Here is a 14,360-nt window from a genome sequence, read left to right as displayed (position 1 = left end):
AAATGGGCCTAATGAATGCAGCAGACAGTGCTCCACCCCTAATAATGATTTATTGATGGATCCATTCTCGATGAGTAGTGTGGATATTGTTTTTGCATGACTCTATCAAATTAAATTAAACTGAAATATACGCCTTTAACATTTATCTCTGACTTCTAATTGTGACAAAAACCTCTCCCTAGGCTAGAGACATTTCAGAGAGACAGAGGAGTCAGAGAGTCAGACTTCTTCCAGTCTGCTCAAGATATAAATTGAATCCAGAGACTAATTAGAAACAAAATATTTAGACAGATGCCTGCCCATCCCTGGGTCTGTGTTGAAGGCTAAGTGTAAATAATGTATCCAGTAATGGCAGTGTGTGAACCTGGTTTACACTGAATCCAAAATGAGCAGAGATAACCCGAATGCAGCGTTTCGTGAAAGGAGACAAAGCGTAGTCAAGAACAGACATGAATATGTACCCCAATATGATTATGAGGTTTGTAGTAAAACAATTTTTACACAATATGATGAATGCCATTTGGTAACAGTTATAAAAATCAATTAGTTGAACGATTCCATGACATTTGCTCCGGCGACAATTGCTCCGCTGTAAATTTCATACACTAATCGAATGGCTAACTTCAACCCTGGATTCAACACTATACCCTACCCTAAACCTAACCCTAAACCTAACATAAAACCCTATTGAAACCCTAACCCTAACCCTACATCTTAGACGAAATAAAGCCCGGAGCAATTGTCGCAGGAGCAAATGTCGTGTCACCAGTTGAACACATGGTGAAGACATTAAATTCAAATCTACTTGAACCTAAAACAAAAATTGGATTGGATTTTGGCAAAAAAACAAACAAACAAAAACCAATAAACCAGCAAACAAGCAAAAGAGAGAGAATAAAATTGCCCATGCCTAGTGATTTCAAATGACCTTTTCACTGTATTTTCCAGTTTCTCACAGCGTAATTATGAAGATCTAAAATGAAGTTAAAAAAGATAGCTCCTAAAGGCATTGTGACAATAATTTTAGCCATTTGTCTCTTGGTAAACAGCCTTTATGATTCTTGAAGGTAAAATTTGTAGGTCCGGTATAAATATAGGGAGTGGGAACTCACCCTGCCGTGGCTGAAACAAACAGATACACAGCAGGGTGACTGACCCAAGGATATAAACTTGACTGGGGCTTTGTTTACACGGAGGATCAGATGAAAAATGAGATCATCAATTCACAGTTACTGCAGGGGTATACATTAGCAACAGACATTTGCTTACTTTCTAGCCCAGTCAAAAATAGACTGTAGTCTAGCACCCCACGCCATACCTCCCTTTCTCTCTTTGCCACTTCAAAAATGTAGCCTGTAGCCTACATTACGAATGTCGGTGTATGGCTGACATCTGTGGTTCTTTTGGACATTTACTGACATTTACACAAAGATTTTGTTTGTGATGTGAGCAAAAAGGGTATTTAACTTCCGTCTGGCTCTAGTCTTGGTAAATGATTTACCGGTATTGCAAATGAATAGAATAATTGAAGTGAAAATCTGATAGATAAAGATGGATATTTCAAATACTAAGGCTAAGGTTAAGGCTCCCAATTGAGGATTTCAATGTTTTCTGCTCTTATATCACAAGGATTTTAGAATAAAAACAAGGAACACGACCGACCGACATTTGAAAATGGTTTCTGTGAATGTAAAGTCAAAATTCCTTCATTCCTTCTCTTAATTCTTTTGACATTGAGCGGTAAATTATCATAAATTCGATGGAAATCATGCTGAAAATATGTTCACAGTTCCACCCCCAACCACAAATCCCCAGACAGGTACTCCAGGAAAAGAGTTGTAATCATAATTTGAACCTTTCAAAACATTGCTCTGTTTAAACCCAACATTTCCAATCAAACTGTAATCTAGACAATCCGAACCACATGTGTTAGTTCTTGGTTTTATTGCAGAGAGGCGAACTCCAGCAAATGGCTAGGTGTTGAGATATAAGAAGCTCACAGTCACAGGTGAGTTAAAACTTTCCTCTACCTCTGATACTGCAATCTATCACCCCTTACCCTCCCCTTACCGATACCAGTATGTACATTCATGATCACTTTTATTTGGGCTTTCAACTACTTGCAAAATACACCATCGAAGAAGAAAAAAAGGGAGTTATTTCAAGGAAATCTGTATCAGAATTATGGAGGATATGTTATGAAATACAGCAAACCAATATAAATTAAGTCAAGAATATCCGGATCAACAAATGTTTGGCAAATTATTGATCAGTTCTGGTCATGTGATTGCATTGTGAAAGAAACATTGTGGATCAGAAAGATATTTTCAAGCCCCCCTTATTTTAGGGAAGTTCTTAATGAGAATTATCTTTCAAATGCCGGTGGAATTTAACCTTTTCATTTTTTGGGGCCTGCAAAAAGTGCCCTGTAATTTCAAGTCAGTAGTTTTCTCTGTTACAAAAAATACCTGCATACAATACATGAGCAAGTGACTGCAAAAGAATATATAAACAGAGAATTATTTGTGCTTTGAAAAGCTCAATGGAAACCCTGGAAAGTCACAAACAGCTCTAGTGAAAACCAATAAAACACATTTAAAATCCCTGCCAGGCAATCCCAATTTATAATGGCAAATCCCAAATGAGCTCCCTTTAACAAAAAATATATATTGACAATGCACTACAAGCAACCTCCCAGAATACATTCATAGTTCCAAGCAATTTTTTCCTCCTATTTTTGCCTGGAGAGCCAGCAGGATGAAAGGAAACAACAAGTACAGTATATGGTGTTTTGATTGGGGCTTAGAACCAGTCTCCCCCATTCCCCTTTGTACACAGATACAGTTACAGTTTCTCTTGCCTCAGCCCGGGAGTAGTTCTTAGGCTGCGTTCATAGGTTTTTTTTAAGCTAGAACCATGAACATTGGGCACAGGATCAGGTTCTACAAATATAGACCAATCATTCAATGAGAGTTGTGACATCATTTAAACATGTTTGAAAAACAGAACTGCTCTCATAATTTTGGAAAAATGAATTTCAAAACATATCTTTTCCTGTGACCTCATGTATATAATCCTACAACTGACAAACCCCATGAATCACAAGAATACAACTACCTGGTATGTATCAAATGGAATGTTTTTCAAAAGCCTATTTCTGGGCTGAGAACAAAATCTGAACGCAGCCCTCTATTGGAGCCTTTTGGGTCAGAGTTCCTCTTTGAATGTACAAAGAATATCCCCAGTGCTCCATTTAATTCCTTGTAAAATTTGTCAATAGGATTAGCCTGCAAGATGTAGGTTATAGAACACTCTGAAGAATACAGCTTTCAAGTACTTCCAGAAATCTGTTTGCATTCTATATCAATGTGTGTACCCTTAGCAAGAATGTGTTAGATTCTTGAGTTTTAGTTTACCATGTTTGGGTCATGAAGTGAAATAACTTTCCGTTTGTTTGAGGTAAAGATTGACAAAAGCAGAGAAAATGCAAATAGGGAAACTGCTTAATTGCATTCTTTCACCAAAACAACTTAATTTTGTGATGGAAATGATTATTTTAGCAGAGAGAAAATAATGGTATAACACATCCATTTAATGGAAATCTTAACACAATTTCGTCATTTCAACTACCGGTATTCAGCAATTCCACTTTTATATCAATTATAGAGGAATCAAGTTGCTCCATTACTTACATGTATGTTTCGCTACATGTTTCATACATGAACAAAATGATAAGGCCTACATTCAAACATGTATGCGACTGTCACATAACAACGCTGCATACAAACAGGCAATTTTAGTTTTAAAGAATACGGGGGTCTTACCAGTCTTGACCAGCAGTGTACCCTAACCCCTGTTAGGTTATGCGCTGTCCATCAGCAGTCCAGGGAAGTGTTTAAATTCTTAAAATTAATTTCAATGATCTCTACTTACTTGCATTCAGAGTGATCGATCCCTGCACCGACTTGGTCCCGTTATCATTCGCAGCTATGCACTTGTACGATCCCGTATCCAGCGTACCGACATTATTAATCGTAAGCGTTGATCCGCCCTTAAACTCCCTGACAACGTTCCTCCCGATGTCGTCCCTGATGATGGCATCGTTCCTATACCACCAGTAAGTAGGTTTGGGGTACCCTCGTATCCTGCAGTTGAGGGTGACAGAATCTCCCGGTATCACCGTCTCATTATTCATGGGCGCATCAATGGCGATATATGGGGTACCAGGAGGGGGCGTGGTACTGAAAGATACAATTACATCAAAACTTGATTACTTGCCAAAGAAATAATGATAACAATAATTCAAAATATATATATATTTATTTTTTTTAATCATACAAATGTTCAAATATATTGCTGCATTCTAGATAACTGAAGTAAGAATAAAATGCTGTATTCTTCCTATAGCCAAGATACCAATTCTCAGTCTTTTATCTTTACCTTGGAAGATAGAGATGAGAACATAATCACTTATACGTATAAGGGGAAATGGGCAACACATAATTTGGAATCTCTTTGATAACAATTCACATACAGGTATAAGAATTAATACAAAATGATAACTGTAATACCTAAACTTTTATGAACAAGCAGTTTTTGTCACGAAACTTAAAAGTTTAACTGTAGAAGATCATTTGTTTGGAGATAGTGGGCTCATGAGCATCCCAAATGAATAGATAGAATTACAGAATACGATGCTTGATACAATAAAACATGTCTTCATGTTATTCTGGAAACATAAATAACCCTTCATTTGTCTGACTGTGGCCAGTGCCATGAGGTTTCATAGACTCTGCAAGAGGCCTCATCTAAAAATCATTTATGATTCTCTAGTGTCTGATTTCATAATGGAAGCTACATTCAGGTTCAGACGGTACCATCGTACTTATAAACTTTGAGTTTCCGAAACTTTAAAGTCATAAACAATGATTCACTAACCACGACGAGGGTTCACACAGGACTGAAACAACAAGTATTCAAAGTTAACTACAAGCTAGGGAAAGCATTCATTTCAACTAAAAGCTAGCAAGAAAACCTCAAAGTTAACTGTGTCCACACGGCACATAACTTTAAGTAAGGACCCCCCCCCCCCCCCTCCTCCTTGCTTCAGGTAGTTATCTCTCTGTCGTGGTTATAAACGTCAAGTTAACTTAAAATATGACGAGTGCGTCTACACGGTCCCTAACTATGAGATGACTTTGAAGTTTACAACCACAACTTTAACTTCATATTGACGGTCTGTCGTGTGAACCTGACTTATGATGAATAAATGAGTATGTCAGTATGATGTTCCTCAGTGTATTTAAACAAAATGGTCTGTCATGTGAACCTGACTTATGATGAATAAATGAGTATGTCAGTATGATGTTCCTCAGTGGAATTAAACAGAATGGGAATGATAAGAGATGTCTGATCTACATTAGCGAGGCCACCCAAGTTAGATAAAGACCAAACAACAAACATAAATTTCATTGACAAGAAATGTTTCATTGGAGAGTTTTTTTAAATAGGCAACTGCACAAAATGCTAATGTGCACTCTCTCTTTCTCTCTCTCTCTCTCTTCCTCCCTCAAATGGCCGGGTGATCAACAAGGGTGACTGGCAGTACAAAAGAGTATTAGTATTCTTAATTCTGAAGAGTATGCGGACATACAATCAAATTCAAAATCTAGGTCAAACGCAGATATACATCACGGTCACCTAAATTCATACCAGTAACCATATTTATAGAGCTAAAGCATAGGCTAAATCCTAACGTAATGCTAATTCCTGAGCTTAATAGGCTTTTCACATTTTCACATTTGACCATTCGCCCAGAACCACGCTGGTCATTTAATTATGGACGATGCACAAGTGATAATTTCTAAATCAGATTTTCCTCTCCATCTCCATCCTCCACCTTCCCCCCTCCCTGGGCCTCTGGGGCGCAACGGCAGCTACAATAGGGTCTCGGTGGACACCCTTTGTCCCTGAGACACACTCACACCATGGCCATAACGCCAACTACATGAAAAATGATATCCAAGAGTAAATGTCGGTAGGGCGATTGGGACAGTGGGGTGAATATGAAGCGTGGAGCGGTCTATAAGCGGTAAATAGCGATGGCCGCTATCGTGGCAAAACGCCCAGAGGGGCCCGGGTTCTAGATTCTATGAAGGAAGTTTGGGATTTCGCAGACCTGCAGGATAAGTAAAGATAAGATTCCAGCTTTGGCTTGGCCGAAATGGTCTATCGATTTCATCCATTGCAGAGGATTTCCTTCTATATACCTCGCTTTTTATTTCATTTTCTTCGGTAAAATTCAGGAGTTACATCCATATTCATTAGATTGGGGGCTGGAGGCTAAAACCAATAACCTTTAACTTCACTGCAGGTTTTCTCTCTGAAGCTGTGAATTGAAGTACACATGGACATATTACAGATGGAAATAATTCTTGCAAGCACCATACTAGCCCATGGGAAACAGTAACCTTGTGAATAATATTTGAGGCCCATGGTGTACAGATGATTCTACGACGGTCTTCCTCATCATTTGTAAGAGCATACTGAATACTGTGATTAAAAGCTGAATATGGGAATAATTCCATTTATCAAAAAGTATTTTAGGGCTTTACATAAGTGGTAAAATGATGAATTTTAAATCTCCATTATCATGCTAACACCAGCTCACCAAGTGACCAGCCTCATTCACCATTCAAGTGTGAATCATGTTTGTTAGCAATTTTATTATAAAAATAAGCAGTACTGTTCAATTTCAACATTGAGATGAAAATAAGATTTCCATAAATCATCAAATCATAATGAAAGGGTGAAATAGTTTCATTATCCTACTGACTACTAAATTATCTTACTCCCAGAGGCTTGATACATATGAACAAAATGGTTCCAGTAGCCAATTGATTAATTTTTTTTCTTAATCCACAAGTTACTATTACAAGTGTTGTATGTTATATTTCAAATTACCCTTCAAAGTTTTTTTTTAATTAGGAATTTGATCATATACAAAATGATTATTTACAAAGATGTTCACCCCAAAAACAAACAAAAAGTTTATTATCTTTCCTACATAAATTATTCAATATTATGTGCATTCTCTCACTTTCAAATCAGTCCCTCAAGTAAAGCAAAAGTAAGAAATCTTTCATTTTCTAGTTGTGAAAATTTGCCAGACAATTATCATATAATCTCCTGCTATCACCTCATGTCTTTAAAAAGAGAAATATTGTGCCATGGTACCAACATCAAATTAGTATCACAACAAAAACTTGAACAGGGTAGAAAGAGAGACGAAGGAGATAAAGGCAGAGATAGAGAAAAAGGGATAAGAAAGATAACGATAATATAGCGCCAAATCCACTCTGTGGAGTGCTAAAGGCGCATGATACAGACATGATCTCAGATACAGAGACAGACAGACAGATGAACATGTCCAAATCTAATCCATCTCAATGAATCTGTCTCCTCATTTCAACCTCTTTACTTTAAATAAATGACAGGAATATCAGATCTCTGTGAGCAAGCTGAGATGGAAGATCTCGCATGGCATTTTCACTTCCCAATCTCAATCAAAGCAATCTAACACATTACCAAATGCCTGCATACAGTTCACTATCTTTTACATAATGGTGATGGCATAAATTATAAATCCTGAGGAGATGCCCTTAAAATATGATTAGAGATTAGCTTTGTAGCCTGTAAGGTATTTGGTCTTGGCTGCTAAATATCCATGAGTAATTTGCTTTAATATTTATACATAATGCAATGTAAGTAATTTCACTTTAACTTCCTAAACATGCTTTACATGAAAGAGCTGTAGTGTGTGTACTGTGCAGAAAGCCTATCTTCAAGATTATTGTTACATCCTGTAATATTCATTATTGTATACCAAATATTATCAAACTGGATTTTACTGAGAATGTTCAACTAACTTCCAATATGATATTTTTAGATAGCCATTCAGAAAGAGAGCAAAATTCGACTCTTATTCTGAAATTGGACTGATATATTATCCTCAATTACTTACCTATCTGAAAGCACAGGAGGATAGAATGTGTGGACTAGTAAGAGATGGACAATAATCCATCGATAGATTCCTGTAATCTCCATGGTAGAGTCAAGTCAGTTCAACTGTTTGACAGGCTCAACAGATTTTCATTTACATCAACCCCACAAACAATGCTAGCTTGAATGCTGAAACGTGTATGTCCGGCAACCTCCAGACGTCCAACTGAAGACTTGCAAGTAAAAGTGCTTTCCTCTCTGTCTGTCTTTGGCTTGGGCTATTCAAAATGAAGATGTCTGGCTGAGGGTAGATGGAGATGTCAAACTCGGACAAGATTCAAAGTCTTGACATTCGGCGCGAGCAGCCAGGTGGCCAGTTAGGATAATTTTTCCTTCAAATACAATAGAGCAAACACGAGATGCGGTTACTGCACTTAGAAGAGGGTTTAGACTCTTTCATTTTCCAGACAAGACCAGCTGCCCCTGACAGCGACATTTGACAGAATTCAAGATGAAAAGTTCCCCACAAAGGGCAGGATGGGAGCAGGAAAGTTCATTCCAATAAACATAAACTTATTTTCCAAAGTTCCAGAATAGCATCATGTCCGACTCTAAAGAGGCCTACATGAAGCGAATGTAGTTCCTGCAAATTGATATGAAATGTACGATTGTTTATAACTGTCAGGTCCAATTTGAATCAGTTTTGTCCTTTGTAATCACAATATGAAGAAATGTTGCCTGATGTCACAATCTCACATTAGATCACACAGCTCATCATCATCACTATCATCTGCAGTATGGAAGACACAGTTGCAAGATGCTGTCGTTTTTCACCGGCGGCTTGATTCAAAGTGACACGTCTCTTGATAAACCCACGTTTGACTGACAGATAGATTCAGCATAACTCCACAGCAGAAAGTATTCCATGGATGTCATTTGTGGGGGAGATAACTGGCATTGAGGCCCATCAACAATGTATATATGTTCTACCACGACTCAACACAGATAACAGGTAATATTCTATCAATTTGTCACAAGAAGACGATAAGAGACTGCCCTGTCTACTCTCTGCAGTACACTCTCTAATAACTAACTGACTGCAGAGACGATGTACCTATGCTGTATAAAGGTTGGTGGTACAGTACACTGTTCCTGCAACGCTCCTTAGGCTAATACCATTGCAGCATCTTTTGTTTGGAGACCGGGTCTTAAAAGGAACTCATGACAATTCAATCAACGAATAGAGCCTTGAGTTGAAAGTACAGCAATAAAGAAAGAGATAGAAAGAGAGAAGGAGAGAGCTAGAGAGAGCAAGGGAGAGAAAGCAGGGGTTATAAAAATGTTTTGTCTCGTCACAAAGTTGAGAAAAGTGATTCAGGAAATTTGAGTGAAGATGTTATCAAGCTATTCAAGTGCCTGTCCGTACCTATTCAGCTCTAGTGGTTCCTCAATAGAGGAGCATTCCAGATGGCTTACAATTCGGCTGCACAAACAAGGATCCAGTCTTTTACATTTCCCATAAAAGCTTCGTAGCTTGGTAACCGAGAGATGAACGTATGCTCTTTGTGATCACATTCATGAAGAATTAAAACCTCTTGGGTTAGTGGGCTTTTAGTAAAACCCTGCTACAAAACTCAGAAGGAAAAAGATTGGACACGATTCGATCCAGAGAAAATGTATCCAATACCGACCGCGGCAAGTTTGTATGTAACTACATATCCAAACACTGGAGGAAGACAATGAGAGTTTCTCAAACAGGGTCCTTCCTTCCCTCCTCTCCAGACGGGGTGTAAACAGTCACTTAGTTTACAAAGCACAGGTGAAAAACACTTGAAGAAGAGGATCAAAGCTGCGGCATAATCAATGCATAAAAGATAGCTTTACCCCTTGTATTAAGAAGCATCTAGGCTAAAGCGAAGCTGAGTGCTTCAAGCCCCTTTCAGGACGGCTTAGCGCTGGGTTTCCACCCCTCCGAGTCTAATGACCTCTGAGGGTTTGGCACACAAATGTGCTGGGAGCGGTAGAGGGTTGGGTTTGGAGTAGAAGAAGAGAGATTAGAACACTGGCGAGAGAGAAAGGAGGGCAACTCGCTCAAAGGAACCGCCCACTACTAAAACAGACACCCACTTCCACCATGTTGTTTCCATCATCTCAAAGAAAATTTAGAAAAAGAATGCTGGGAGGAAAAACACTTCTTATCCTTCAGCACATTTCCAAGGCTGGCTTGCGATACTTTCATTCCATGTTTAAAATTATTGAGTGAATTGGTTAGATTCTTCTTGATGAAAACATAGTTTGCCCGCCCGCTCTATGCTGCTGTCTAGACATGCTTAAAGCAAGCCATCATTCTACAACTAGTGTGGGATAAGTTGATGAAATCATACAAAAGTAATGTAATGGATCCAGCACAGTACCATCATTAGGCTAGGCCCAACCCTCGACAATGGAACTGGCTCCAAAGTTAGCCCATCAAAAAAGAGAAGGGCTTCGCTGACTAATTAGATGGGGTAAAGAGCCGCCAATGGAAGTCCCTTCCGGCAATGCCACTCATAATAGATATTATGACGGATGGAATTGACGCCTCCAGAAGAAAAATGAGATAAACAAATGCCTGGACTCCAACCCGAGCGAGATGGCATCCCACACAGGAGACTGACACTCTGATTATTGTTACTAGAAGGATGTTGAACTTACTCCAAAGCACCCTAAATCGGAAAACATCTAATGCATCATGGGCTCTGTTTCATACATAACCCCTCCCCCCCCCCCCTCCCCCTCCCCCTCCCACCCCCCCCCCCCCCCCCCGAAAAAATGATTTGTACCATATGAAAACTTTCTCAACTCACTGTCATTCTGAGTCAAGTCCATATTTTGCATTCACATTCTTATGAGCACAGAGTAAACAATTTGGAAAGATTTAATTTTAAGGGTGAATAAAATGAAATAGCTTATTGAGAAATTAAAAAAGTATACAGCAAATGTTAAAGGTAAAGACCAGTATTGGAAACGCCCCAATTTCAAAGATGAAATGGAAGCTCTTATTACCAATCATGTGAAAGAATATGTTTTGAATAATACATGATGATAACAATTTTGACGGGAAACCGCTTCTAATTGATAAATTTGGTAAATTAGTGTATCTCTCGCCTGTTGAGAGATATGAAATGCATGTGTCGCGCACGTGTGTGTAGTCCTATATACATCTTTCTGTGTACAGTGCTTCTAACTTTATGAAGACTTGGCCAAATTTCTTATCATTTTGATGATTCCAGAACCTTGCAGTACATCTATGCTAGATGATCAACGTTTCTTTCACAATGCAATCGCATGACCATAACTGGTCTTTAGCTTTAATCAATGAAAGATGATGCAAACTATAAGCCTTGGTATTATATGCTAATGATGACAAAAATATGTGGGATTTTTTTTCTATGACTTTAGAAGAGAATTTTTTTCTCCTGTCTTATTATGGATTTCCTTTTTCTTGAATAATGTTTGGGAGAGGAAAAAATCTGTACGGTATATACAGAAAGACATAACTGGTTTATGGTTAAAAAAAACTCTTGAAAGTGTGTGAGCACATGTATGTCAGCAAGCCAGACCACACTGGCACAGAAAGATAGGGAGGAATAGGAGGAGGAGGAGGAGGGTGGAGGAGGGATGGAGGAGAGGTGAACCTGGCCCTAGAACCACTGACCGTGCAAAGTGAAGTTTCTTTAACATTGACCTAGGGGTGTGTAAGGGGTGATTGAGCAGGGGCTATAACCTTACCCCCATTCTGTTGTCATTACTCCGGTAGAGGATTCCTCATCCATCCTGGGACTAGGCTAATCATTGAACAACCAAACAGGTTGATGTCCCAAGGGGGAACCGCTCTGCATTTTTGTCTGAAAATCTATCTTCATGTTGATCTTAACGAAGCAGATGATATTTCATGAAGCAATAAATCAAGCCTGCATGGGTCAGTTATCACAATATCTCACAACTAACTTTGAAATATGGTATATCTTGGTATAATATAGTCTGTCTTCATACTAGATCATGAATCTGTCAATAGAATATATTTCAATTTCATCCATCTTGATTGCAGGTCCGAATATACATGTAGGCTATATAATATTAGACCATTTGAATAAATCACATTCAGAGAGCTGGAGTGAGGGTTTCCTTCATTTATGATTCTTAGAGCTGGACTGATTGTAATAGCCAGTATTATACTCTATAAAATGTACGATGGAATCATAATAATGATCAAAACTAGAAATGCAATCGTGTCAGAACGATGTGCGTGCAATGACGCCGTGTGTCTACGTGTCAAACGAAAGAGCTTCTCTCGGACTATCCAGAGCAATTTGCACGAAGTCTGTAGCTTCTGTGATATTGGAGATAGGTAGGGCGAAAGAAAGGCATCAACAGTGACCTTGATGGGATGGTACTATGCCTACGAAGTTTGAAAGAAATTGGGATAGGGGAAAGAACCTAGAAAGGGCTCGCAAGCACTGCGTGCACAAACCAATGGGATTTGGTGCATGTTTGACATTGCAATCAAGTTCGTTGTGGGGGCCAAAAGCGTGAACCCGATATGCCCCATAGACAATGCGTGTAATGAATGGGCGGAAAACGTGCAGGATCTGTATTATGGCCGGAGTTAAATTGTTTTTTCTCTCTCTCTTTACGTCTCTTTATGGGCCGTATTTGGTATCATTAGAAAGAGAATTTCATGGTTGTTATTGTAAACTACTCTCTTTTTTTCTATGATAATCCTATCGAAACACGTGATGTAAAATAGATGTATAGGACAAAATGGCGTCTTAAATGGCCCCCTTGACCAATTTAAAAAATCCGGCCAAGAGGTGCCCTGCGTATTGGAACTCGGCATGTCACTGCAAATTTTCAAGGAAAAAAAAAGACGTTTAAGGGGCGAAAAGCAGTCTGAAAAAATGACGTCATAGCCGAAACGTGTTAGGTTCGGGCGGAAACTCGGCGGAATTCGTGTAGTGATCTTTGTTCAAATGCGATTTACTCACAATTTTCTGTGTGAACATATATAATACTTGGTATCATCCGAAAGGGCTCTTCATTGCGGTCAGTTTGACACCATTGTTAACTGCGCGCAATGTATTGCGCGCATTGAACGCGCTATTACGTAATCCATAGTAAATACATCATTTTTGGCGATAACTTTGCGCTGACATATTTGAATTTTACCAAACTTGGTAAACAGTTGTCACGTATATGGATACATATGTCTGCCAAGTTTCATTGATGTAGGTATAACGATCGCCATTTTAGAGCAAGTTGAAGTTATTTCTCAATTTTCTTGAAAATGGCGAATTTGGAGGGCAATTTTCTCAAATTTGGTCAGTGATAGGGTATATAATTTTGTATATGGCTGGAAAGGGCATATCTTCAAGTATCTAAATCCAAAAAAGGGTACGGGTTTGCCAAGCCATTATGGAGATACGGCCACAGAGAGAAAGCCAATTCCCAGAACTTTAGAGGGCGCTATTTATGTTGTGCAAAGCCATTGGAGCGTGAAATTTGGCATGGCTATGTGCAATTATGAGATAAAGATACTGTGAGATTTAAATACAAAACGGAATTTATATGAGAAAGTTATGGCAGTTTTAGATTATTTAGGGGTCCATTTTTCAAGAACTTGAGAGATTTTTGACGGAGTCGGTTTTAGATTTGAATTTCGAGTATAAAGATGGCATTTTGAAGGTCAAGTCATACGTCGCAGATGAAAGAACATCTCTCAGACTATCTAGAGGAATTTGTTAGAAGGATGTAGGATCTAGGATAGTGGAGACAGGAAGAAAGAAAGAAAGGCCTTAAAATGGACCAGACACGGACAAAATGGCGCCTGGACGGTTATGCATGAGTGATTTCGAGAATCGAAGAATGTAGTGACCTTGATGAGATGTTAGAGACTATGCCTATGAAATTTGAAAGGAAAAGGACATGAGGAAAGCACCTAACTAGGAATAACAAGCACTACGTGCAAAACGAATGGGATTCCGGACGACAAGAAGAAGAGGAAGAAGAAGTAAGAATATTAATAAGAAGAATGTGAACGAAAACAAGGCAATGACGAAGGTTCGTCATTGCAATGACGAAGGTTCGTCATTGCAATGATAACTTTGATAATTTGGGCCATATGAGATGATATTGCCCTTGTATGCAACAGCAAGATGAGTACAATTCAGGAATCTGTTATCATAAGCCTCTAAAAGTCAGTCAATAACTCTATGTCTAGATATAATATGACATTGTCATCATCATCATCTGAATTTGACTGATGGTTAGCGTAGAGTGTTTACAATGTTCACACACCATGACAACGGGGTAGACAAGAA

General features: G+C 38.7%; 1 protein-coding gene across 2 annotated transcripts in view; it reads right to left on the bottom strand.

Annotated features, from left to right (window-relative positions):
- The window catches only part of LOC115928445 (inactive tyrosine-protein kinase transmembrane receptor ROR1-like), a 63,924-nt gene that overhangs the window by 40,479 nt on the left and 9,085 nt on the right, over window positions 1-14,360 (bottom strand). The window contains exons 1-2 of one of the 2 annotated variants that reach the window (XM_030995605.1): window positions 8,024-9,057; window positions 3,934-4,241 (exon numbers count right to left, since the gene is read on the bottom strand). In XM_030995605.1, coding sequence (XP_030851465.1) covers window positions 3,934-4,241; window positions 8,024-8,106 — 391 coding nt within the window. In that variant the 5' untranslated portion in view covers window positions 8,107-9,057. Of the gene's footprint in view, window positions 1-3,933; window positions 4,242-8,023; window positions 9,058-14,360 lie in introns of those variants that run through there. The other variant, XM_030995606.1, reaches the window with a different exon arrangement.

This window comes from Strongylocentrotus purpuratus, unplaced genomic scaffold (assembly GCF_000002235.5).
Source record: "Strongylocentrotus purpuratus isolate Spur 01 unplaced genomic scaffold, Spur_5.0 spur5_scaffold_3, whole genome shotgun sequence".
NCBI classification, from domain to species: domain Eukaryota; kingdom Metazoa; phylum Echinodermata; class Echinoidea; order Camarodonta; family Strongylocentrotidae; genus Strongylocentrotus; species Strongylocentrotus purpuratus.
This window is presented reverse-complemented; position numbering and strand designations above follow the sequence as displayed.